This window comes from Paralichthys olivaceus, chromosome 17 (genome assembly GCF_024713975.1).
Source record: "Paralichthys olivaceus isolate ysfri-2021 chromosome 17, ASM2471397v2, whole genome shotgun sequence".
NCBI classification, from domain to species: Eukaryota; Metazoa; Chordata; class Actinopteri; order Pleuronectiformes; family Paralichthyidae; genus Paralichthys; species Paralichthys olivaceus.
In genome coordinates, this window is record NC_091109.1 from 18,695,428 (window position 1) to 18,722,533 (window position 27,106).

Consider the following 27,106-nt stretch of genomic DNA (forward strand, 5'->3'; position numbering starts at 1 on the left):
TTTGGAAGACGAGCACCTGTGCAGCTGGATTTCACTTCACGGACAGATTCATCGTCCCAGAACGCGATGTGCTATGAAATGGTTCAGGTCGGAAATGATCCTGCTTTGCTTTGCTGCAATTTCCTCCGAGCTGGAGACGAGCAGCAGAGCATCGTCATGTTTGGACTGAAGTTCTAACATCGCTGTCTTCAGGTCTTCCTTCTCTTTGGCGTCTTTCTCCCTCAGAGACTCGAGTCGGCTCAGATCAGCTCTGACCAACTCGTCCTGCTCCTCACGATCACGCAGGACTTCCACCAACTGTTGGACTTCTACCTTTTCTCTGTCCATCAGAGATTTCACATGGGTCAGCTCCCGTGTCTTCTCATCTCTGTCCCTGAGGACGTCCTCAGCATCGTCTAGTTGGAGCTTCAGAGTCCGCACCTCTTCTCTCAGTCTGTGAATCTCACCCTCGTGTTTCTCTCTCAGACCTTCAAGGTGTCTCATCTCATTGGTCAGGGACTTAATGTCCTGGTATAGATTTGTCTCATTCACTCTCAGAGTATAGATGTCTCCTAACAGGTGTTCGTTCTCTGCCCTCTCACACTGCAGGAGTCTGTCCTTTTCATTCTGATACATCAGAGACGTCTCCCTCTCTCGCAGATCCTGAACTGGGGCCAACTGTTCGTTGTTCTCGTCCTCAGTGGGGATGTTGATCTCCACGGTTCGCTGACAGAGAGCTACTTGCTCGGTTTGCTTGGTTATCAGCTCATCTTTATTCAGGATGGAGACCTGAGCTCCGTCCAGCTGGACCTCCAGGTCACAGACTGACTTCTCCGGCATGTAAATCCTCCTCCGCAGGTCCGAACCTCCCGTGTATCTACGTTGAGCCATAGCTCAATATAGTTGTGTTGTGATTTGTTCTTCACCTGATCTCGGACACTTCAACGTGTCTTCTCCTCGGTTGGTGCGTTGCCCGTTAAGATGCATTGATCTGCTTTGATCTTGTATTCCGTCCTCCCCTTTGATCTCGACTCAATCAAAGGACAGAAGCTCTGATGACCAATGACGTCATATGAAACTCATGCCTGTGCGTGATGCGTGCCCGTGAATCGGCGATCGTGAGCAGCTGCTGGAGCGCGCACCAGTGCACGTGCACGTGCACCTGCAGCATTTGAATTGTGGAGGTTTTGAAATAGTGGATCTTTCAAAATAAAACGCAGTTTTGGAAACGGAGCTGTGATCTGCTCCCCTCCCTCCATCTGTCTCTCCCTCCCTCCATCCATCTGTCTCCCCTCCCTTCATCTGCCTGTCTCCCGTCCTCCGTCTGTCTCTCCTCCCTCCTCCCTCACTGCCTCCTCCCGAGTCATCGTGCCCGAGCAGCCGCTCTCCTCTCGACGGACTCTGGCTCCGGTTGGTGAAACCGACGACGACCGTGAAAATGACCCGAGTGTCTCCGAGTGGCTGCGCGGACATGACAGGTGAGGACAACGCGTCGCACGGTTCGCTGCAGGTGTGATTGATTGACACATGTAAGGTAACGCCTCATTCTGACGCTTTTATATTTCATCTGTTCAGAAATCTGCTCTGTGTATGACGTCACTGCAGGAGATGTAACACACACCAGAACATAGGGATCCAGTGACGTCATTTATAGGACACAACACATTCTTCTTATTATTTAAAAAATCCATCTTCCTCTTTTTCATGATGTTCACGTGTCCCAGTTAATCCCTGTGCACTGACTGACAGGCTGATGGTTCCTCATGAATTCAGCAGCTCACTCCCACCACCACCGTCCTGTGTCTCACTCCTCCGCTGCATTGGGGGAGGAAAAGCCTCTGAGACCTGGGATTCAGCTCATTCTTTTGGTTGTGATGTGATTCTGAGTGAGGATGAGGCGAAGCTGGACCCCGGAGACTCACCTGGGGTTTGCTTGTATTTGAATATGTGACGGCTGCATGTGTGTGAGTGTGTTTGTGGGCAGAGGATGCAGGCGAGTCCATGGATGTTCTCAGGCTGCTCGCATGTCGTCTTCATAGATACACAAATAAGAAATTGGCTGCGGGTTACGCTTGGTTGTCCCACACACCGACACCTGACCTGAAGGCACCACACTGACAAGCAGGTGGATGTATTTGGATGAATGTTGATCACAGAAGCAGGAGTCACGTTCACAGCTGAAGGTTTTTATCTGTATTAACACGTCTGTCAGTGCTGCATGAATCATGTCTGACTCCTCTCTCCATCAACACAGCGCTGGCCCCTCCTCCCACGCTGCTGCTCACCAATAGGCATGTTTCACCTGCCCGATCGCCATCCAATCACAGCGTCCCTCCAGGTAAACTTCTGAGCATCACTCGATTGTCATCATGGCGTCATAGTCCAGAATATAAGGCAGGATGTGAAATCACCTCTGTTGTCTCAGTGCTTCAGTGCTTTACATAAAAAAGACATTTCAGTTGAAAGCATCTGTTCTGGTCCAGTGTTAGAAATGTGGAATCCTCTCAGAGTCATCCTGCTGACAGACAAACAGACAAATGTACACTGGTGAAAACACGACGTCCTCCGCCGAGGTTGTAATGACACATTTCAAACCACACAAACCAAATCAGCTTCGAATTAGAAACATGTTCAGTGTTACAACCTTCAGGGGCCTCAAGTCATTCCTGCGTTTCTCTTTCACCTGTCTGAAGACGCCCGGCTGCATTTAGCCAAAGAGCGACGGGAGGACAGACAGAAGACACAAGGTGAGTAACACTGTCCTGTTCATCTGTCTCACACACACACACACACACACACACACACACACACACACACACACACACACACACACACACACACACTGTGGGTACAGATTCAGTATTAACATGAATAAAGTGCAGACGATGTGGTTTGAGCTTCTGATTGAGGCAGTTGATATAAATGAGTGGACTTGACTTTAACTGGGTTTAACATGTGACAAGCAGTAAATGTAATCTATTACCCAAAGTAAAAATACTCATTGTGAAGAGGACAAGTTAGAAGATGGACACTCAAGTCATGAATAGTTTCATGGTTGATTGATCTGTTGTGTTAAAATTATTTTAACTAACGTGTCAACTGTGAAAATCTTCAAATCATGGAAACTTGTTAATTACAGATTTCTTTGATTGATTCTCACAACAGCCTCTAATGAAATCTTCCAAAGTCACAAACTTAATATTGTAAACTTCCCAATGTCAGTGCTTCTACACAGTCTGACTGCGTGTGCGTGTGTGTTTGCGTGCGTGCGTGCGCAGAGCTGACGGAGGTGCTGCGTGATAAGGAGCGTCGGGTGCAGCAGCAGCTGGATCGCAGTGCGGAGGAGCGAGGGAGGAAGATGGAGGTGCAGAGGAGGAAGGAGCAGCAGCGCAGAGCAGCAGCTGAGGAGAAGAGACGACAGAGACAAGAGGCAGAAAAGGTCAGAGGTCACGGCACGCTAATGATGCATTCACGTCCCATTAGAGGAGGTGGGAAAACAGAAAGATGAACCGCAGGCTCCATGAAATCCACAGTTTGTGCAGATTCACAGATCGAGGTTGAGTTGTTGATCAGTTTGTGACACAAACAGTTTTGCATCTTAACTCAGGTGCAACGTTTCACGTGGACACGTTTGTGGTGGATTCAGAAGCTGCATGCAAAAAGAAATGTTGCTGTTAACACCGTCCCATATAAAAAACCTGCACATGTTCAAAATGCTGTGCTCCATAATTCCTCAGGAGCAAAGATAGATTTGAGTTCAGGACCTTTATGAATATTTAATGTTCTTAATCAGGAAATAAATAAAGACCATTTATTTACACACTAAACCATTTTGACTGAATCCATAAATCCATACATTCTGATTCTAGTTCAAGACGCTGAACTCTGGATGATCTCCTCACATGTTCTGTGACAACAAATGTCTGAGTCAGTGTCTCTGGACATGTTCTGGAACCTGCAGCCTCCTAGTACAATGTGTGGAACCTTCCCAGTGAGCGAGTGGACGTGTTGAAGAGGTTTCTAACACGTGACAGACGTGAAACTGGAAGAACACAAATATCTCTGAGATTTCAGAAGCAGAATTTACACATCAGGTCCTGAAAATCTCCTGCTGCGTTCTTCATATGAGAAACGCTCCAGAAACTGTCGTGTGGACATTCTCCAGAGTTTACGTCTGACAAAAACATTTATTTCACAAGTTAAAGACTCTTATACTGCTGGAGCTGTTTTATGATTTAAATCAGGACGGAACTGAACAAGAAGAAACGTTCAATGTCAAATATTGTTAAAGACAAGTTCTCTCAATTAAGTCAATATAATTAACTGTATCATGGTGAATAAGTATTTAGATCTGTGTCTAGTAGAGGTCTGGTATATGATCCGATATGAATGTATTTGTCCAGTCAGCTGTCGACCACGTGATTTAACGACAACATGGAAATAAGAATGTTTTTATCAGTTATTTTTGTCCCATGATTCACTCGTGCGATGCTCAGATGAACCGTTCACTGCACTGTGAAAAACATCATCTACTTGATTTGTGAATTTCCATGAAAGAATTTATTTATAAGTCATAATTTTTCCGTCATATTAACTTTGAGATCGAGTCGAGCTGAAGGTCAGTGTGATAACAGAGTCTTCTTCACCTTCGTCGCTCTGTTGACGTTCAAGCATCTCAGGACAAACAGAAGGGTTTGGTTTGTTTGAGCAGGAACTCAGTCAGTTTAACATCCAGCATAAATTATTAGCTTGTTGAAATTCTCGGGGGGGGGGGGGGGGGGTTGTCACTGTGTCTATTGATTTGCATGCTAACACCCCCCCCCCCCCCCCCCCCCCCCCCCCCCCCCCCACACACACACACACACTCATATGCATAACTTAATGATCGGTCAGTCTCGCGGGAGATGACATCACTGCTGTTTACTGGAACCGACGGTCGATGACAGGAGGAAACAACAGAATCAATGTGATCCAGGTTTTATAGAGAAAACACACAAGGTTTCATGAATCATTCAAACAGAAATCATGTTCATTTAGTCTTTTATTGTCACTTTATTCTGTCAAAGGTTATCGCTCATAAAACTACTGCAGCTACGCGAACAGTTTATTTTACAGTCATTAGTATTTTGATTAAACTCAGCTTCTCTTTCATCTCATAAAAGATTATTCTTTACATCTCTGATCTTCCTCAGTCAATGAGTTGAATTAAAAAACGGTAGAAATAGATAAATAACATATTGCAGTTAGGAAACCTGTAGTTTAAAACTTCAAATTCTCACATTTGAGAAGATGGATCAACAAAATCATTTTGCTTGATAAATGATTCAAACTGTAAATTCAATATAATAATATAATAATTATTATAGATGAATATTCTGTTGGCTTATTGTTGAATGTGTCGTAGCTGCCGGGTTATTACCTCAACGTTTTCACCGCTGTTCATCTGTTTGTGAGTAAGATTTCACAAAAACAACCCAACATGAAACTTGGTGGAAGAAGTGGAGTGTTGGGCCAGAGAAGATTTTTCATTTCTCCAGAATAATTCACAGATCTTGATTAAAATAATATTCATACACAGATAATATTCAGAGGACTGATTTCTATGAGCGTGTTTACTTTGGTGAATTCTAGAGACTGTGGTGGAGAAATTAGCTGAACTGAGTGACAGTCTAGTTTTCATTATTAATTACTGGAGTACCTAATTCTTGTTCTGTCTATGAATATTTAATATTTTGACAAGGCACTGCAGATGTAAAAAAGATGTTATGACCATGACTAACTCTTTAACAATTCCTATGTAATTAAATATTCAAGATAAATTAAACCAATAGAACAAATATACATTTACTAAAATGAAAAGTTTCTGTGCAGGAACTGTATAATGTTGCATCTCTGACTAAAATGAGCGGCGCACACCCCCCCCTCACGATGTACTTTTATAAATACTTAATATTTAATATATATACAGCACTGCTATGTGTTGTCTTAATCTCTCTGTCTTTGCCCCCCCCTCTACCACTCCCTCCCTCCCTCCATCCCTCCCTTTATATTTCTGCCTCCTCCCTCTCTCCCTTTAAATCCGTCGTCTCGGCTTCACCCCTCGTCTCTCCTCCCTCCTGCAGTCAGTGCGTGACTCTGCATGCACTTTCAGCAACACCCCCCTCAGCAATGCTGATGTGGGCCTTTCCATCCTTCATATATAGACAAACACTCTGGAGCAATGTATAAGCTTTATATTGTACCATCACACACACACACACACACACACACACACAGACGTGTCTCGTCCTGGACTGAATCTTTATTTAACAGAATATTGTTTGTTGTCATCAACACTCGTCAGTAGAGAGAAGATTTTAATGAAGTGATGAAGAATTAAACAAACACTTCATGGACAAAGATCTTTATATAAGAAACAACGTCACATAAAATCTCCATAAATTCAACAAAGCTGCAAATTTCACACACGTGTAAATATCAGCTCCTGAAATGTGATTGTTCAAATCAAGATCTGTGAATTGTTCCCGGGGGAAAAAATCTATCAATCTCAAAATTTAAAAAAAAGAAAAGATAAATGATCGTCCAGAATTTCACGGGTTCTTCCCTGACCCACACTGTTTCACTGAAATCCATTTAGTTGTATCATGTTATCCTGTGACAACAAACCAACCAATAAAACTAATGGACGTGAAACACAACCCGATGATAAACCTAATAAATCTGAAAATTATCAAGGGATCAATCAAAAGAATTAGATTCAAATGAGACGGAGGACGGTGACTGAACTCATAAATCTCTATTTAATTTGATGCTACATTGAAATGATAGAAGAAGTGGGTCAATACAGAGATGGTACTTGATTTAGTACCAGGATGTTTTAAAATCATTAACATCCACTGAAACAAAGAGAAATAATAAAATACAAAGAATAATACTTTGGAATGTGGTGATCATAAATAAGAATGTGTTTCTGTGACATTAGAGCCTGTGAACAGTTTCAGTCCAAAAGGAATAGAGAGAGGAAGAGATGGAGAGAGAGAGGGAGAGGGAGGGAGGGAGGGAGGGAGGGAGAGGGAGGGTGGGGTGAACAATTGTGAGGTAGGAGAGAGAGAGAGAGAGAGAGAAGGAGTCAGTGGTACCTAGAGGGAGCGGCAGATGGAGAGAGAGAGAGGAGGAGAGAGAGCTGCTGTATTATGTATCACTGAGTGACAGAAGCAGGCGATCGAGCGCTGGTGACCGTCACCAGACGAGTGAGAGGATCACGGAGGGCGAGGCTGCTGCTGCTGCGCTTACATGCGGTAACCATGGCGCAGCCGTCTCCGAGCGCATCGCCTGGCTCCCGTCGCCGTAGCGATGGCTCAGTGAGAGAGTGTCTGTTCTTCCCTGTTTCTGAACGCAACGAGCAGGAGAGGCTGGAGGCCCTGGTCCGCCGGAGAGCTGGGGGAGCTGAGACGAGAGGAGAAGGAGGAGCAGGAGGAGGAGGAGGAGGAGGAGGAGGAGGGGATGCTCAGGACCACCTGGAGAACAGGCCCAAACGCTGGACGTGGGGAGGACCACCGGATGGAGTAGAGGGTGAGTACGATGGGAGGTGGTTGTATTGATGACATGGTGGAAAGAGAAGGATTGTGATGATGTCAGGTTGGTTTGAGATGTGCAGCGGGGGAGACGGGTGGATACTGATGATGAGGATGATGATGGGGGCTGGGAGTGGAGGAGAAGGGAGGAGAGGTGTTGGGTTCGGGGAGGAGGTCTGGAGGTCAGGGGGAAGAGGAGGAGGAGGAGGAGGAGTAGGAGGGGGATGGGATGAAAGGGTGGAGACGGCTGGCGGAAAAAAGAGCAGGTGAAATGAGGAAAGGGCGAGGATGGAGAGATGGAGCAGAAGAGAAGAGGAGGATGGAAAAGGGTGGGGAGGCTGCAGCAGTGCAGGAGCTGCTCAGCGCTTTGTCTCTAGATCTCCTCAGTGTGTGAGGAGACGCTCGGTGTTTACAACGCTTCACTGTGTCATCGCCCGCTGGAGCTGTGCTCATCAGCTGCTGGTCATCTTTTGTCTTGTAAATGTGCTACAGGTGTGTGTGTGTGTGTGTGTGTGTGTGTGTGTGTGAGTGTGTGTGTGTGTGTGTGTGTGTGTGTGTGTGTGTGTGAGTGTGTGTGTGTGTGTGTGTGTGTGTGTGTGTGTGTGTGTGTGTGTGTGTGTGTGTGTGTGTGTGTGTGTGTGTGTCACAGCTGTGTTGTTTTATTTCCGAGATGGACGACGGATCCCAGATGAGTTACACATCTAACCTTGACGACAACAAGGCCGCGCAGACGAAGTGCGACATGAGGCTGTTTCCTGTGCCAACATCCGTCTCTCTTCTTCTTCTTCTTTTTACTCGTCTTTCTTCTTCTGTTGTCATCACGGCGTCTTTCCAGAGATCATTTCTTCACGTCTGTCGCGTCGGCCGCGAGCTCCACCAGCTTTGTTGCAGGATCTCGTGGTGCATTCATAACGCCATCAATTATTCACCATCAGGCCTCGCCGCCCTGGCACTGACCAGGGATCAGGGTCCACCCAGCAGCCGGTCTGGCTCCGGCCCGGCTGACAGGCGGAGAGGCTGCTCTGGGATCTGTTGTGCACACTGCAGCAGAAACAGCAGCATCTCATCTTACAGCTTCGTTAAAGGACAGAGACTCACTAAAGAGCTTTTATGTGTAAAAGCTGCGTCTTTTCCTCGCTCTCTACCTCGACCACTCTGAAATGTGTTTATCTGAGATTATCCGTCCTTCGTGGCGCCGGAAGCATCACAGCAGACGGATTCTTGACCACGAGCTTCATGAGCAGAGCGTGGAGCTATCAGAGCAACTATCAGAGTATGATGTGAGTCTTCCAACCAGGAAACGAATGAGCCACAGTTGTCATATTCATAGTTTGATGGAGTATCAGGGACAAATCGAGAAGACAAATCTTTTTGTCTCATGTCAGAGGTTCAGTCCGTCTCACGTGTTAAAATGATGAATGTGCAGCATCTTGTTAAATTCTACTTTAGTTGAAGTTTCATAAATAATGAAATCCTTGATGTTTTGTTTTCTGTTGTGAGGAAAGAACCAACCTGTCTCTTTAGCGGAGGAGGAAACATCGACTGTGACGTGGTCGTCGGTCACGTCTGCGTTTTATTCAAAGAGCTTTTCAACGTACAATCACGAGATTTGATCCCAGACTGAAGTCTCTCTTTACCTGTTGGAGGGAAATGTTGTCATGCGTGGTCCCCTCTGGATGAACCCTCCTGACTGGGATGGTCTGACTTTTCCTCACAGCGCAGGGGACGTCTGCGTCTCTGCAACTGTTGGGCGGACGACAACGGAAGTTTGTGTTGAGATCGAGATTCAAACATCGAGATTCAAACATCGAGATTCAAACATTGAGAGATTCAAACATTGAGAGATTCAAACATTGAGAGATTCAAACATCGAGATTCAAACATCGAGATTCAAACATTGAGATTCATGCGGCAGCTCTGGTTCAATTGGTTGTTGCTTGTTCTCGTCACATCTTCGATCCCGTGGTTTTGCTCATTGCTTGTTTCCGTGTGTGTGAGATGGAGGAGCATTGTGTGTTGGTGTGTGTGTGTGTGTGTGTGTGAGTGTGTGTGTGTGTGTGAGTGTGTGTAACGCTTTTGCTTTCTCCGCTCTGCTTCACCTGCTGCCCAGGTAACCCTAAGACCCCGCCCTGCCCTGCCATTGGCTCTGCTCAGCCCAATGAGCTTTCCGCCGCTCCCAGTGCCAGCCAATCCCGTAACGGTACAGACCACATGACTCTCTGTGTGCCCCCCCCCCCGCCGCCTCCACCTCTCCTGCTGTCTCACCTGCAGCTGTCCCCGTGTCTGCATGTCTGTGGACGTCAGTGTGTTCAGTGAAGTGTGTGTCTGTAGGTCAGTGCAGTGTCAGTATATTTACATTCTTTCATCTGTGTCTTTACAAAGGTTTCAGGAAAACTGAGTCAGAGGAGGCAAGAAATGTGACTGAGGGTTAATACTTTAAATACTTTTAATACTTTAAATACTTTAAATACTTTTAATACTTTTAGTTGAATCTAAAACTTGATTATAAATAAAACATGAATAGATCAACTCAATGTCGTGAACAGAGAGAACGAATACTCGAGAGTGTGTAACAGAAAGATCATTTTAACAACTGATCACGTTCACATTTCCACTCACTGTCTCCTTTGTGGCTGATGAGTGTTTGGTTTGGAGCCCCCACCACACACACACACACACACACACACACACACACACACACACACACACACACACACACTCCCCCACCCCCATCCTTATATTACAAAGGGCTGCTCCACTTCCTGTGTTCCTGGCCCAGAGCTGTGTTTAGTGATGCATACATTATTCTCAGCAGGGAACACACACATGCACACACACATGACCATACATCTGCACACACACATACACACACGCACACACACACACACACACACACCATTCATCATACCAGACATACACCCTGTCGCTATCTGTGAAATCAGACCCACCCTACACACAGGCACAAATGCAATCAGATCAAAACACACTCTCACACAGACACACACTCACACAGACACACACTCACACAGACACACACCTGACATCTCCCATCATAGCTGCAGCTCCCTGAACCTGAAGTACTATTATTTAGTTCAGTTTGTTTTTATAATTTCACTCTGCTGTGATGACGTCATCTCCCTGGCTGGCGTCTGCTCTCTTCTTCTCTCTGGACGTCATCACGGTGCGTTCAGGTGCCGTGCGTACAGAAACCTGCTCCTCTCGGTCTCATGGGACTGCCTCTCTGAATGCTCATCCTCCATTTCATGATGAAGCAGGTTACAGACGCTCTCTGCTGCTTCATCTCTGTCTGACATCACCAAGGTTAATCCATCCAGTGGCCTGCACGGCTCATCGATCGGCCGGGTCGTTGTGTGATGTACACTCATGTGCAGTGTGTGTCTGTGGTGAGGATTTGTGATGTGTTGTTTTTGTTTGTTTTTTCATCAGTTGTTGATTTCCTGTGTCCACCAACGATGGATCCACCAATGAACAAACAGCTCTCCAACTCCTCAGCCGCCCTCCACTCACCAGAGAGAGGTGAGAACAGTCAGGCACTGAACTACAGTCGAAAAGTAAGAAGGTGCAGGTGGATCTGATCTTAAATCTCCTGCAGAGTGTTTGTATAGAATATATAAACCCGTTATATCTAGAAACGATGACAGTGATGTTTTCTGACATTAGAGTAAAACACAAATTATAATGATCAACCTGAATATGAGCAAGTTTCAGTGAAAACTACTGCAGAGGAGGAGCTGGTTCCATTTGGTGTAAAGTTATAGAAACACATTCACGTGTATTTCATCCTCACTCGATAAAACATGGTCATTTATGATAGATAATAAAATATTAACGACATATTCAGTTTTTAAGACTGAGAGCTTTTCATTTAAATAGGAAAACTTTGGGTTGAGGATTTTTTTCTTCTTTTCTCACGAGTGTTTCTGTTTGTGTGTCGGTCTGTGTTTGTGTGTCGGTCTGTGTTTGTGCGTCTGTCTGTGTTTGTGTGTCGGTCTGTGTTTGTGTGTCGGTCTGTGATCCATCAGTGTCTTTTGTGTCCCATCGAACAGCTTCCCCCAACAACCACAGACCATACAGAAGTTCCTCCAATCGCAGGAGCGTCGCTGGATATCCTGAAGACACGTCCAAAGCCAAAACACCCACGGTGAGGCAACACACACACACACACACACACACACAAATATACACGCATCGCCTGTATATTGATCCACTGATGTAGAAATGTAATATGTAAAATAAAGTAAAATAAATTAAACTGTGGTTGAATTATAAAAGATAATAAAATAGATAATCCCATATGTTGTGAATATTAACTGTGAAAGGATTATTACTGATATTAATTTAATCTGGTTTGCAGGGGGACACGCCGAACACACCGGTCCGCAGTGCTTCCTTCAGGGCCAACAGTAAAGGCCCGGCTACACCAAAACGGTATGAAACACACACACACGCACGCACACACGCACACACACGCACACACGCACACACACACACACACACACACACACGCACTCACACGCACTCGATGACCTGATGTGGTGGTGTGTGTTTTCAGGGTGAGATCGAACAGGAGCCGCGCTCAGTCGCCCTGCTCTCCTGGGCAGTACCCGCCCTCTCCGCTCAGACAGAGAGCCAGCACCCCCGGCACTGACGACAGGGGTCACTCTGAGGTCAAAGGTCACAGCACCCTGGAGAGGAAATCAACCAAATCTGAAACCTGCGAGAAGAGGATCCCCAAGTCCACCAGCAGAGAACTGAACGCAGGTAACGCCACAGGGCGAAACACTCTTCTTTTGGTTTCCGCTCCACCTCCCGACTCAGCCGCCTTCTTGTTCATGTCCAGAGTCTCCAGGTACACCCACGGGCCGGAGTGTCGGTGGGACGACAGACGCTGAGGAGGCGTCCAGGCTGCTGGCAGAGAGACGACGTCTGGCCCGAATACAGAAGGAGCAGGAGGAGAGACAACGGCAGGAGGACGAGAGGTGCGTGATAGAATGAAGTTTGTTTGTTGTGTCACAGGATAATATCTCTGTTTTGTTTTGATGTTAGAATATATGTTTTATAACATTCTCTTATGCTTTTTTATTGATTTACAATTGAGTTCAGGTTGTTTTTTGTTGATAAATAAGGACAAATGAATAAATAAATATTGATTAGAGCCTTTGCCCCATTATTGTTCATCACATGAATCAATCATGTCCAAAACATCCTCTGGAGTGTTGCTGCTCTCAGTCTGGATTCAGGTTTCAGCTCCATTTCCAACACAAACTCGTTTCTTTTCTAAAAATCCTCCTGTTCAATAACCAGAAAACCGTTTCAGAGAATATGAGCAGAAAATAGATTTGTGGCTCCGATTCAACTGTCACAGAGGATTTTGTCGTGTGTTACTTCAGGCTGCGGGCGGAGGAGGAGCAGAGGAGGCAGCAGGAGGCCAGGGAGCAACAGGAGAGAGCGGTGCGTCAGGCCGAGGAGGAGAGAGTGAGGAGGGAGGAGGAGAGGAGGAGCAAGGAGGAGGAGGAGAGACGACAGAAGGAGCAGAGATGGAAGGACATGCAGGATCAGCTGGACAGAGAGGTCAGCGCACACTGTCAAAAATAAGATTCTCTGTCATCTGTCAGGAGCGAGAGTCCAGAAACCAGCGTTTTATATTTTTAGAGACAAGCTGATTTAGTTGTAGTTTCATTATGGGACTGTCATTAGTTGAGGTATGAGCTCTACGGACATTCTACTGACAAACCTGCTGCTAAAGTGTAATCTACGTTATATTAAAACACAAGTTGAACTGACAGCAGCTACAGAAACGTGTTCCTGGATGTTTCTTTATTCCAGAGGGAGGAGGCGTTCCTGCGAGCCCAGAAAGAGGCCGAGAGGAAGCGACAGGAGCGAGAGCTGCTGCACATCCAGGAGGAGCAGGAGCGCCTGCAGAGGAAGAAGGTACCGCACAGAGGAAAAAAACTCAACTGAAGATATCGTCTGTTCAGAATTATATTAAAATATGAAAATCTACAATTGAATGAAAACTAAATAATCTTCATCTGCTGCTGAAAATCATTTGATTTGACCAAGAGCTCCAGTGAATCCACCAAATGTCAATTTGTTTTGATTTACTTTTATTGTGTTTCACGTGTTTTACAGAGAATCGAGGAAATAATGAAGAGAACAAGGAAGAGTGAGGTGGAGCCTCCCTCCGGCTCCTCAGGTGAATGTTCAACCTCGTTTCTTGACGTATTGTCGTCTCCTCCGCGTTTTATTTTACTTGGTGTTCAATATCTTTTACATCCTCTGTTCTTTTTTTCTCCAACATAATCAATTTTATGTGAACTGGAAAGAGATCAGTCTCAGCTGCAGTGTGACTCAGCAGTGTTACATGTGCAGGAGGACAGCGCCACCTGATGCTTGTTGCCTGTAACTGCAACAACAAGATTACTGCAGGGTCTGATGCTGATGTTCTCTGAGGGCCGCTGTAGTTCAGGTTGTGTCAGAGTGTTGTACCTCTAATTTCTTCAACTTTAAAGTCGTTTAAATGTTTTTGCAGGATGCGACATGAGAGCCGAGGCTGCAGCCGCTCTGGAGGAGGACGCCCCGACTCCGGCCGAGGCCCCCGTCATCACGCTGGGGCCCCTGGAGAATAAGAGCTTTGTGGACGAGTTGTCTGACGGAGTCCAGTCAATGGACGTCAGGTAGGATCTGTGTGTTTGACTCCACGAGACTTTACTCTGCGTGTTTACGTTGTCGTGGTGCTCGTATGTTTCTACCTCATCTCAGTTTGTCTGCACTGAGGAGACGCTCCACAAACCAGTCAAAACGTTTTACTAACACAGTGATGAATATTAAAACTTTATTTCTGTCGCACTTTTCAAAAAGCAGGTTTACGAAGTGCTATAAAAAGAGAAAAAGAGAAAATACACGGAGTGCAATTTCAAAACTTAATAATGAATTGAACAGTTAATTAATTGTTTGGTCCAAGAAAAGATAGAAAATTGTAAAACAAATAGTAGAAATTACAATTTCATAAAATAATATTTTTTGCCCAATCAATCAATCATCCAAATTTTTGATTTACATAAGATGTAAAGTAAATATGTAGATTTGACAAATAACAGCAGATCATTACAACTGAAAAGTTTCATGTCTAACTTTCTATTCGACTTTTCCTCCTGGTTCAAAAACAGATGCCTCCTTTTCCCACATCTCATTTTGTGGCTCAATATTGCTTCATCACTGCGGCTCTGTTTGGAAAAGTGCTAATAAATGAAATATTGTGTCTCTGTCATCATCTTTCTTTAAGTTCTCCATCTGTCTCCATCAGCCCCGTGTCCAGGGACGAGCAGGCGAGCGCTCAGGAGTTCTCACCCGTCACCGAGGGGACAGACGGCTGCCCCCTGGAGCACCTGATGGACCTGGACGCCCAAGGGCGAGCGCAGGGACACGGTGGCGAAACGCCCCCCTACCCAAAGCTGCAGGCTGGCAGCGGGGTCGGAGACCTCAACAAGAACCTGCTGATTCAAGCATACAGCGCCGCCTCTGAATCCTCCCAGCTCATCCACAGCATCGGCCCGAGAAAACTGGACATCCAGTAGTCGGGTAAAGACAACGACGGGTGTGAGAGACGCATTCCAGCTGTTTTAGAGGCAAAGACAGTTTTCTCATCCTGGTGTTTTGTCCTCTTCTTCTCTCTCAGGGTCTTTTTCAGCAGCTGACAGGAGCCAGAACAAACCAAGAGATCGTCACCTCCGTCTGAAACTACAACAATCATCACATGACAAGGAACCGCAGCTGACTTCTCATCTGTATTATCAAACCACACTCAATCATTGCAGCTCAGCTTTCAGCCACATGTTCACGCTGTGCAAATGGGCAAGTTTGACTCTTAGAAACACGACAGAGTTCCACTGAATCAAGCCGGTGATGTGAAGTTTATTTATGACTGTGCGACCAAGAAGAAGAAGCAGAAGTCCGTTTGAAAAGGTGAATTTTAGGAAATGATTATTGCTATAATTTATCTAAAACTAATACTTTGTTCGTTTCATAAAATTTGGAAGTGTAACTTGTGAAGTCTTCACACATTGACCCTGTTTTCGTGAACAGATCGAACATGTTTTTACATGTAAGGTGTCTCACAAACGTTCCTGCCGTTGGATTTTGATCTCTGGACGAGCTTTTAGTTCCGTTCTGTCCTCTGAGTGTGGACAGGACACCTCCTCCACACCCGTCCCAGTTAAAGCCAATATTGCCCAGATGCGTTGCCTCTAACCATCACTCGAGTATCATCTGCTTTAATCTCCCGGCTTTTGTAAAAAAAAAACTCTGTAAATATATGTGTGTGGGTGGTGGAGTCCGTCATCGTAGGAACAGGGAGCGGCTCTGCTCATCTGGAGCTGTAAAACAGACGCTGTTGTTTAAATCCTGTGTAGCATCTTCAGTGAGGACTAGTTAGTGGAGCTGTGGTTGTAGCTGTGTGTGGGAGTGCCTCCTCCTCGTCAGTGTTTCTGATGGATCCCGTGTTTGTCTCACCTGCTCCTCTGCCGACAGCGACTCCTGCTTCTATGAAACCCGGTCTGTCCTCTGTAGACTCCCCGTCCCCCCGATGCTGGAGAAAACCACGGAGAGCTGATATTGTAACCCTGCTGTCGCCCTGTAACATGTAGAGCCTGTAGCTTCGGTTTCTCTGCTGCTCGTCACTTAACTGATGGACGTTTTGTGGACGAGTCACGACAACGATGTGAAGAAGACGAGGAGGGAGGAGGGAAATAATGTCCCGTATTTTTATTTGCAGATCAGGAAAATATTGACACAGTGTGTTGTGTGTTCGTCTGGCACTGACTGTAACCATGCAAGCTGCGTTTTATAGTGTGCACTTACCAGTAGTTGTGTGTATCACTGCTCGCAAGACAAGTACACCTCCACCTCCACTCATCCCCCAAACTAAAATATACCTCACAATTCACAATAGACTGGTGTTAAAGCAGCGTCCGCGCTCAGCTTTTCACCTCCGAGGCCTTAAACCTCAGCGCAGTCAGCATCTTCGCCTCGAACACTCGTCCTCTGTGCTTCACCCTCAGGATCTGTCTCGTCCAGCATGTGCACTTTTCACTGTTTTAGGAAAAGATCCAGAAACTGGAGACACAATCATGTGCGTGGAAGGTTGGATTCCAGGCAGAGGCCCCCAGGGGCCCCAGACGTGTGGACGATCAGGGCCGTAACCAGGATTTTAGAAATACTTGGGTAATAAGTCTACATTCCCCCCAAAACTCACACCAACCACCGACCAAACTCTGCAGTTTTCAGAGTATTTAAGTCACATTCTATTTATTCAGCTGATCATTTGTTTCTTTGTGGATTTGATTTTCCTTCATTTCAGTCTAGTGCAAAAAAAAAATTCCTCAAGTTTTAAATGTCCTCGATTGAGTTTATTTGGCCTGAAACCGTCTCTGAATATTAGAATCAGCCTTAAAAATGCAACATGTGCAGTATGTGTGTAAATGTAGAATGTAAACCCCTTCCCACAAAAATACAGAGGACTTAACCTCTGTGTCCTCACCTCCTTTTTTTGAATTTACATCGTACTCGTTCGATTCATAATCCTGTCTGTGAATGTGTAAAGAAAGAGGGTGATGGTGAAAGAATGATCAACTGTACTTGAGCGAGACTTTTTTCAGGGGCGAGGAACCAAAGCTGGATCCAAGTGAAAGGGGAGTTTCCATAAAAAGCTTCTTGAGGTGGACGAGGGTCTCAGCTCCTGCGCCATTGAAGAAAAAAAGAGTTTCCTCGTCACTGCTGCAACGCTCAGCTCGTTGTTTATGTTTTCACGCTCCCGTCGCCACCCCCCCCAGTCGGCGTCTCTACGTCCGCTCCTCCGGATTCTGCTGAAACTCATTGTAAGAGGGTCTCCTGGGGCCCCTTGTATACAACTTAAAAAATAAAGGACATAATGTTTATCCTAATATAACTTAAACCCTGTGACACTGCAGCTTGGTGGAATATATCATTGTAGACGTGGTGCATGGATAACTGCTGAAAAAGAACAATAAACTTCATCAAGCCATTTGTGTCAGTGAACTGGATCAATTAAGAAATGTAGGATGATGGAGGCGGCTGATGGAGCGAAGGGAAACATTCAAGATTTAGAATCTGATGATGTTACACTAAGAAACAGCTGAATGCAGCTACTTTTATTTCTCATTATAATCACTGTGAATTGACTTAATGCTGCACGGACATTAAAACTGATCTGCAAAAACTGGACTGAAGAATGAACTTTCACTTTAACAGCTGAGGATATTGATTCGAATTTAACACGTAGGATCTTTTAATCAACACAAGAATTTATAAAAATAAACAAAGTCATGTTTTAGTCACATCATCCCTAAACAAACATGACTCTGCACTCTAACAGAGCATGAGAAGAGAAGGTGGAGCATTATAATAATATGCTTTACAAATTAAAACATTAAAAATATCAAGAAACAAATAAAATCACAGTCATAAATATATATATATGTGTTTATATGTTTCCTAGACGTGAAAGAAATTTAAGCTTGATCACCCATAAAATAATAAAAAGTAGAGTTATAGTGAATGTGGAACAATAGATAGAGACACTGAAAATGTTCTGTCAACCTAGAAAAGGTTGTGTAAACATATTATAGTGATGCGCTCAATTCTATTTAAATACTATGGTAGAATTTTCACATTTTGATCTTTCACTGAAGTACTTCAATATAAATATAGCAGGCTCGTCCCAAAATACCAAACAGTGAATAAAGTGGTTTCAAATAATAAAATCAAGCCTCAAAATGTCTCTGAATTTATCAATGAAAATAATCCAATAATAAAATAATAAAACCCTGACATATATAAATATATATATATATATATATATATTTTATTTATTTTATTTTTTTTAATTTTTAATTTTATGTGGATGTGCACATCCGCTGCTTTTATTGTGAAAAGGCCTCAGCGGAAGTGGCGAGCCTTGTTTCCGGCGGAAACGCGACATCTTGAATGTTTCAGACATTTTTAAACTTCGGAGGAAACGTCAGCGCGTCTGTTCGGATCTGGATCATATTCGTGGATAGTCACGTTTTTAATTTAACGTTCCGAACGTTCGCTCTTCGCTGGTTCATCGCGCTTGTCTTCGCTTTAGCTAACGTTAGCCGCGTTAACGTTAGCCGCGTTAGCTGACACTAGCGTGGCCCGGGGTAAGTCATCTGCGCAGCGTTAGCTTAGCTTAACTAGCATTGGTGTTTGTTTTCTATTAGATGGTATTAAAATGTGTTATAACATATAAATGAGTTTATTTGTGACTTGAGTCAAACGTGTTCCAGCTCTTTAACCTGATCGGTGCCTTGATCATTATTGTCCTGATAGATAAATACATATATTTAATATACTTGCTGCAGTGTATTGATCAAGTATTAGTATTAAAATAATGTATATTTATTGTAATTCCAGGTCTTAACTGTGCATTAAAAAATCCACCCATCAATATAAAGTCAAACCAGTTCTTAGTTCACAGTGATAAACAGGGAGGTTGTTATTTTAATTTGGAAACACGAGGTTGTAGAAGCTGTAAAATCTTAAATCTCATGTTTTTAAGGACAAATTCAGGCGCAGAAAGTATTTTACTTTAATAGTAAACTTTAGTGTCACTCAACAGCGTATGAAGATAGATAATTAAAGACGAATCAGTTTTCTTTACAGATGTCACATGATGACATGATAATAATAATAATAATGATGGTAAATTATTGTGAATTTAAACACAACTGATGTGACTACTTGAGACAGTCAATCATTATCCTTTAGTTAAAGGACAGTTCTTGATAAAGTAGTCAATTGTTAACTGTCTGTTCTTGCAACTAAATATAAACTTCTCTGTTCTTTTAAGGTGAAACTATGTCAAGACCACGGTCGCGGTCTCCTAACTACAGGTAAACACATCAATTTAACGTTTAATATATTTGTGTTTTCAATTTAACAGTTTTTTAAGGTGAAGTTTTCTTCTTTTCTTTCAGGAGGTTTCCGTGGGAGGAATCGAACTTTGATCCTCATAAAATCCTCGCAGAACTGGATGAGAATCCACGTGACAGGAGTCACCGCCTCAGACAGAATCCTGAGGAAGACTGGGGCTTTGTCAGGGAAGAGATTTACCCAGAAGGCCAGAGAAGATCCGCTCCTTCTCCAGATGACCTTTTCCAGCTCGGGCATCAACGGCGTCCAACTGAGAAGGAGTTTTACACCCGGACGTCTTCACCTCACTATGATGTGAGGGGCTACGGCGGTCGGAGGCTTTCCCCACCACGTAATGTCGGAGGAGACGGAGATAGACGCAAAGAAGGGTTTCAAGACCAGAGTTATGATAACAGGGGGAGGTTGCCCCACTCTCCCCCGAGTTTGGTGAGGGAAAGATTGCCACCGAGGTCTCAGGCAGATCACCAGCAGAGAGAGCCGGGAATGGGCTGGAGGGAGGAGCAGGGCCGAGGTCCTGGGAGGTTCAGAGACCTCAGTCCCGCTACGAGAACCGATGACCGAGGTAGTGGAGCAGGTAGGGAAAGAGGTAGGAGGAATTTACAGGGTCCCAACAGAGAAAGACCAAGGGAGGAGCCACATCAAGAGAGGAGCCCCCCCTTTAAAAGGCAACGAAGAGAAATGGATGACGCCAATCACCCTGGGTAAATTTCAAGCAAAATGCATCGCCGCACTTTCCAAGAACGAAGAATTCAGAGGATTCTCATCTTTACTTTTCATAGAGCAAAATCCTTCACTGTCTTTTGTCATTTCTTATTTTTCTTGTTAGAAAACACTAATCGAACATATTGCACGGCTTGAAGTTTTCTGTCTTTGCCAGCTCTACTGGCTCTTCAACATCTCTGCATGTTTTCTGTTGCTCCAGCTGTCGTTCTAAACGTCCATGCTACATTGATAACTATTGCAATGACATAGACTGACAAAAATCCAAAGCTAATGTCAAGAGTAAATTCATAAGCAGATGTGAAGATGGACATTTCCATGAATCATTGTTGAACCATGTCACCTCCTCTTATGCTGTCACAGGTACAGGATTGAGGAGGAGCTTGGGGAACAGCGTTACTCGGTGGAGACGCCCAGAGATGGGTATGGAGGAGACTTTCAGGGGAGCCTTCCCCGCAGAGATGTTCGACCCTTGAGACCACTTGTCATTGAACATGATCACGGTATCGTAAATGGCAGAAAATCGCCGCAGTGGGAACAATTTTCCGATCGCAGAGATCTTGACTTTAGACAGAGGAGTCCCCGCCCACAAGGCTCCTCGCAGGAGCGCTTCAGGACGTCAGACAGCCGGTTGGATGATCGGGAAGACGTGAGGGGACGCCGTTTTCAAGATAATTGGAGAGATTCCAACTATGTTGAATCTCGGAGGAGCCCTGTGCCGCAAGACAGACCAAATACCATGAAATATGGTAATCGAGATGGGTCTTTGAACCACAGGGGGAGAGGTTGTCCTCGCCCTGGGAGAGGGAGGTTTAATCGTGGACAGGTCGGAAGGGCCGGACCACTCAGGAATCAACCACGTTTGCAGCAGTCCTCCCAGGGACACCAAGATCTTCCTCACGGAGAGCAAAGACTAGGATATCGACCCTACAGAGAAGATGGTTACAAGGATCCCATCGAAGAGCGGCCTCACTGGTCAGGAGAAGACAGACTTCAAGAGTGGGAACACGACAGGCCCAGAAGTCTGGAGCAACACTTACTGAGGGAGGACCCGGACCCCAAAATGCCCCGTGGATGGAGTGACAAGAAAACTAGTAACGCTGTGAAGGAGGAAACGTTAACCATCAAAGTAGACATGACCCGACCCATGAACCAGAACAGGTAGAGTATTTTTTGTTACAACTATTAAGGGTGAGTGGTTGAAGTTCACACTTCTTTCTCAGCTCATGAAGAGGAAAGAGACGACCGTGTGGAAAATGGAGACTGAGAATCTCTGGAGGGAAACATCTTTTCACTGAAGTGGATTCGGTTGAAGTTGAGCCGAACGCTGATGTTGGCACAATCATCTATCAAGTAGTGTGTGCTTTGGCACGCGGAAGTTTCGCCAAGTAATATCTTCTCACATGGAAAAGTGACATGGCACCAGAAAGAGCTGCTGCTCAAACTGAAGACCCAGGAGATGCTCTTCATCCTGAAGAAATGAATCTGAAGCTGAGCTTTGGGAAAGTGACCATGTTGTCGTCGGCAGGCGTCCGTCAGAAAGAGAGTTCCCTCCTGAAATAGAGTTTCATCTGCATCTGATTCTCTGTGAATGAGATGAACTAATCAGCACTTGATACTTGTTTGGGAGAATGACGTGAAAATCCAATGCACAGGTGAAGAAGGACCTGATGAATGGGGACGGCAGAAAAGCGGAGCACCTCAGGGTGACTTCATTCACATGTGCTCCTTCTGCTTCGGCAAAAACTTGACGATTTGGTTGAAGACCACAATTAACACACGTTTTCATCAAGCTTCTTTTCCTTTATTGGTGAAATCAGTTGGAAATCTGAAAGGAGAGACCAAATATCACAGAGAGGAGGCTCTGGCACTCGAGGCAGCAGATTCAAGTTTTATTCATCATCTCACATCCATTCACAAGGTTTCCAGAAGAAGCAAGAATATAAAGATCTCACTCTACAGTGATGAGGAGCGAGCTGCATGAATGTGTCACTGTGACCTGAAGTGAAACCAAAGACACCTCGAAGAGCATATTGATAACACCGGATCCGGACCTCGTCACTCTAGTTATTTTACTCTGAAGCTGCTGTGACACTGAAAACACCACTTCTTATAGAAGTAGGTGTTGAAGGAATGTTGCAGTGTCGTAAACTTCCAGAACAAGTCTTTGGAGTTCTTGGAGCCACTGTGTGTGACCATGAGAAGATTTTTTTAGATGAGCAAAATCATTAATCAGCAAATCTCCTTGTGTATGAGACATCAACCTGATCGATGCTACACCTGCTGCCACTGGTGTGAATGAGTTTCTCTCTGGCCACTGGCTCATCTGAGGAAAAGCCGGTGTCTAAATCATGAGGCGTAAAATCCTGGGAAGATTGTCACCGTGTTTGTTACAGAGGAGAATTCCAGCAGTGACGGCAGAGACGGACGATGCTCTGTGAAAACATGGATGTTCAGATGTTCAGAAGTATTTAAGTTCACAGAACTCGTGTCTCAAGAGGAGAAACCAGGGAGTACTTATGGATGGATGTTTCTGCTCTGCGGAGAAGACGACCATGGTTTGAAAATGTAAATGGAAGAGGAGAACATCTCAGAGATTCCGTCACATGACGCATCAGATGTTTTCTTGGAAGAACATGCTCATGGTGATTGGTTATGAGCCACGTTGGAAGAACACAGCACAGGTCGGCAAATTGTGGAAGAACCAGGAGTATTTCTCTTCTTGGCTGATTGAAGATCAAGATGAGCAGCCACTGAAATCAGCTCCTGGAATGTTTGACTGTAAAATCAGTGTCGTTTTGGAAAGAAGATCCAAAGCATGTTCGCTCTGGGTTTGCAGACACGTGCCGAGTCGTCATCTTGTCCAGAGTGAAATAAACTGAGATGGAAATAAAACCAGCTTCACCAGATTTGTCGACGTGACTCACAGCAAAAGCAGCTGGTAAATAAGGAAACATGCCAACCACTTGTTTGTGTCAGTTTAACAGCAGAAATGTAAATTCTTACCAGAAGAAACCGAATCTACAAAAAGGAGAAAATAAAGCTGTGAATATAATCATGGAGGATTCTAAATTGAGAAATTAAGGCATCATGAAGATTCAAAGCCACGAACATGATTATCATCAGTTTGTTGAAAGAAGAAACTGAAGCAAGGAACTAAAATATTATTGCCCTTAAGTGGTGGAATTGAAGCAGCGTCTGTGCTGTGAATAGCAGAAACCAAAAGATCCTGGAAATAGAAGATGTTTTCCAACGAAGACATGAGTCTGACTCGCGTATCTGAGAAATTCAGGCCATGAACGTGAAGTTGAATGCAGATAAATGGAGGAAACGTCTGCTTCATCAGTGCCGTCAGAAGGAGAGAATGGATTCGTAGATAAATATCATCATTTCAGTGAATAGGAATTGAATCTACTTGCAAAAACATGGAGAATTTGAGACATTGTGGAATCTGTAAAAAGGAGAATTTGAAGCCATGAACAGAATCGTTGAGGCTAAAAAATCAAAGCTTCGTGAGCGTCATCGAGAAAGACGTCAACAACTGTGTCACAGATTTTGGCTTTTAGAGGAAAGTGAAGTCTCCAAAAACTCCGAAGCATCAAATGAAAAGCTGAAGATCCTGTCGGGCCACTTTTAAAAGTGCAGAAGCTGTAAACTGGAGTCCTCTTCCACCCTGTGAGGATCAGACGTTCCAACTGAGAACCAACTGAGCCACAACGAAGATTTTATAACAACGAGAAAAGAAGTGTGAACTTTGACCCGGCCTTTTAACTCACCTGCTGTTTAACAGAGGTTTATCCTGGTCTCCTCCGGCTTTCACTTAAATATCCACTAAAACATGATGAAGTCGTACGATTTTGTGCGTTAGAGGTTGAACCTCCCTCGTTCTAGTTAACAGAGTTTGAGTTACTGTCGGATGTGGAAGGTAAGTGTCGGGTAAGGTAAAGATGTTTGTATTTATCTTCTTCAGCTCGTACGTGTGAGTATTTTGGTTAAAACATTTAAATACAGACTCCCAGTGAAAACATACATGTATTTCCCTCCGGCCACAGTAATTAGCGACTTCACGCTCTCGTGAGTGAGTGAGTCATTGTCTGCTCACTGTCGTTAGTCGTGGAGTTCTACAAGGAAACGTGTGTAGACACTTCTGTTTCCTGAGTGTTTGTGAACTGGACATTTCCCCGTCACATTGGCCGGTAGATTAAAACTCAAGTCATTTATCTTCTGTGTTTTATTTCAACATGTTTGGTTGTTCGCTGCTTTTTCAACCCTCATATCCCACCTCCTCCTCCTCCTCCACCTCCTCCTCCTTCTCCTCCTCTGCAGCTTGCTGTGTTACTCCTCAGAGAGGCAGCTCTCTTTAGATCTGGTCAACGTGGGTCGGCAGCGGCTCGACTTCCTGCCCATGCTCGAGCACTCGGGCACGTATCAAGAGACGGCCATGCACACTGGGACTTTTGCCCAGGAGATCATCACGCTGGTGCATCATGTCAAAGGTCAGCACAGCGTCCGCCGGTCCATTCTGTGCCTGTCGAGATTTTGAAACAAACTAAACCTGTGCCCACAGCTCATGAACTAAACTCTCCTGAGACTCAAGAGGAAGTTGTTAAAGTTGTAAAACATCTAGATTCACTCAGTCCAGTTTCATCAATATCAGTTCCTTGAACTTTTCTACTTTCCCACATTGACGTCTGTGAAAGGCTCGTATCGGTGGAGCTCAATTTGTTTGTGCAGCTTTATAATCGTACAAATAAACGGTTGTGTTCTCGTCCGTGCTTGCAGAGCAATATTTCCGAGATGAGGGTCTCACCCTGAACGAGCGTTTCTCGGTGCCTCAGAAAAGTGGCTTCTCTGAAGAAGAGACGGTGGAGCTGACGCTGGATGAGAGGTTCAGTTCAAACCGGTGCGTCTGGAAGTTTGTTGTCTTCGGTCGTTCTAGTTGTGCTGAAGAATGAAACACTGCTCAAAAACACAACCGCTGACATGGAGCTGAGGAGTAGTAATGAAACAGGAAGTGTTTTTTTTTTCTCTCCTCTGCAGCGGCTTCAGTCTCAACATGAACTCGCTGCTCGATGACGAGGAGCCTCTGTTCTCCAGACTGGAATCCATGCAGGTAATTCAACGACTCTTTCTCCTGAACCACTTCGGCTTCTTGAAATCTGACTGTGGATCAGCAGAGATGATCGGAGGTGTGTGAAGTTCACGCTGACGTTGTGGTGACAGGGTTTGAACCAGCACCTGGTGCGAGACCCGGGCGACCTGAGGCACGACCTGGAGAGGAGGCGGCAGGAGAGGCTGGAGGGTGTGTCGGTCACGATACCAGGGGGCGGTATGTCACAGCGCCCCCTGGGTCACGTCAGGTGAGCCAACATTTACATGTTCATCTTTCATGCATCACTTTGACCAAAGTCAGTGTTTTCATCTTCTCTTTTAATAAACTTCTGCCACTTGTGGTCACGTTTGTGTCAGTGAGCCAGAGTTCATGGACGACACGTCTCAGACGGAAGACGACAGATTCTCCACTTGGCCAGAGGAGCAAAGCAGGAGACCAGAAGGCAGCATGGTGAGTGTTAGAGGACCGTGTTAAAGTGGCGCTCCAGATATTCTCAGCAGTTTTGTCAGAGCGAGTCCATGTGAGAAAACAGCAGCAGAAGCTGAGTTACACGTCTACGGGCTCCTCCAGAGTTCAGTCATCACACTGACTCAAGTCTCTTTCTCCTTTTCGAAGGTGCCGAGAAGAGGAGCTTCGTTCAGACCCAGCACAGGCTCCCAGCACAGGAACAATCGCTTCAGTCACCGGGTCGGACCAACGAGGCGACAGAACAACCGCAACAACCCTGCAGGTAAATAATGAACGGTCACCATCGATGAACCCCTTCACACCAGAGGCACCAAATCTCTGGGGATTTCTCCCTTTGACCATTTGACACATTACACATCAGCTTCTAATCATTCCTGAGCTCGTCCAATCCCGTCCCTCCTCCTCTCTCTCCGGTCCAATCCTTGTCCATCGTCCATGTTTTTATTTTCCGTGACCGGGATCCCTCTGACCGTCTCTCTGATTCTCTGCTGCTCACAGGTCCGACCTGGTGACCGGGCGCTGGAAACATGTTTCACGTGGACGGTGCAGATTTCTTTCTTTCTTCTTTTTATTTTTTTCTTACTGATGACACTTCTCCTAAAAACCAGCAAGTTAAAGTTTTATTTTTCTGAATTTTGAGGCTTAATTGTGCCGCTCTTGATTCTGATCGACAGCACGATGTTGGGTAAACATACTGTGACGCTTGTGCGAGCGGCAGCAGCGGATTTGATTTAGTTTAATGTGAAACGTTGAAACCTGCAGTGCTGGAGTTTCACCATCTTGCGTCTTTCTAGTTTTGCTCTCACGTTTAATTTCTGTGTGGTCTTCATTTGTGGAAGTGAATGTGTTTAACTTTTAAATCACGACTTATCGGGTGAAGCTGTAACTGAAAAAATCCACTTTGACCATGTGAAGTTTGGGATCAGATGTGAAGGTTTCACGTCTTTTTCTTAATTAAACTGTGGATGTGACTTTTTATCTGTGTCTGTACAGAACAATATTACACTTAACCAGCGTCTGTGACATCACCTGCTGCTCATGTTCATGTTCAAATAAAAACACGTGTCAGTTTGATTTCGTCTCGAGTTACTTCAGCTTTTTAAACATCGATCTTGTTGCTGAATGGAAGTGAATCCAGATTTGCGGTGACATAAATCCAGAAAGTGTGTTGTCCTTTATTTTGTCTTTAACAGCAACATCCGTGTTTTTTTGAGTAAAATCTTGGTTTTCTTGCAAAGAAGAGTTGAAAAATCTGCAG

General features: G+C 44.9%; 2 protein-coding genes across 12 annotated transcripts; both read left to right on the forward strand.

Moving 5' to 3' along the window:
* The first annotated feature begins 1,260 nt into the window (after positions 1–1,260).
* Positions 1,261–17,616, forward strand: map7d2b (MAP7 domain containing 2b). Of its 10 annotated transcripts, none has more exons than XM_020106470.2 (17): positions 1,261–1,457; positions 2,234–2,317; positions 2,673–2,726; positions 3,258–3,418; positions 7,386–7,551; positions 9,664–9,753; positions 11,001–11,090; positions 11,597–11,715; positions 11,929–12,002; positions 12,127–12,335; positions 12,415–12,553; positions 12,965–13,145; positions 13,401–13,505; positions 13,707–13,770; positions 14,107–14,251; positions 14,860–15,155; positions 15,253–17,616. In XM_020106470.2, the coding sequence occupies exons 1-16, from the start codon at positions 1,418–1,420 to the stop codon at positions 15,149–15,151; spliced, it is 2,013 nt and encodes a 670-aa protein (XP_019962029.2). In that variant the 5' UTR covers positions 1,261–1,417; the 3' UTR covers positions 15,152–15,155; positions 15,253–17,616. The 10 variants fall into 10 exon arrangements, with proteins under 10 accessions (XP_019962029.2, XP_019962030.2, XP_019962031.2 ...); XM_020106471.2 differs by having other exon boundaries at positions 14,881–15,155; XM_020106472.2 differs by having other exon boundaries at positions 11,621–11,715.
* A 917-nt stretch (positions 17,617–18,533) lies between these two features.
* Positions 18,534–26,893, forward strand: LOC109641896 (BCLAF1 and THRAP3 family member 3). Of its 2 annotated transcripts, none has more exons than XM_020106468.2 (11): positions 18,534–18,775; positions 19,465–19,507; positions 19,592–20,248; positions 20,631–21,428; positions 24,594–24,763; positions 25,050–25,170; positions 25,308–25,380; positions 25,491–25,627; positions 25,737–25,830; positions 25,996–26,110; positions 26,347–26,893. In XM_020106468.2, the coding sequence occupies exons 2-11, from the start codon at positions 19,473–19,475 to the stop codon at positions 26,358–26,360; spliced, it is 2,214 nt and encodes a 737-aa protein (XP_019962027.2). In that variant the 5' UTR covers positions 18,534–18,775; positions 19,465–19,472; the 3' UTR covers positions 26,361–26,893. The 2 variants fall into 2 exon arrangements, with proteins under 2 accessions (XP_019962027.2, XP_069368513.1); XM_069512412.1 differs by having other exon boundaries at positions 19,595–20,248.
* The last annotated feature ends 213 nt before the right edge of the window (positions 26,894–27,106 follow it).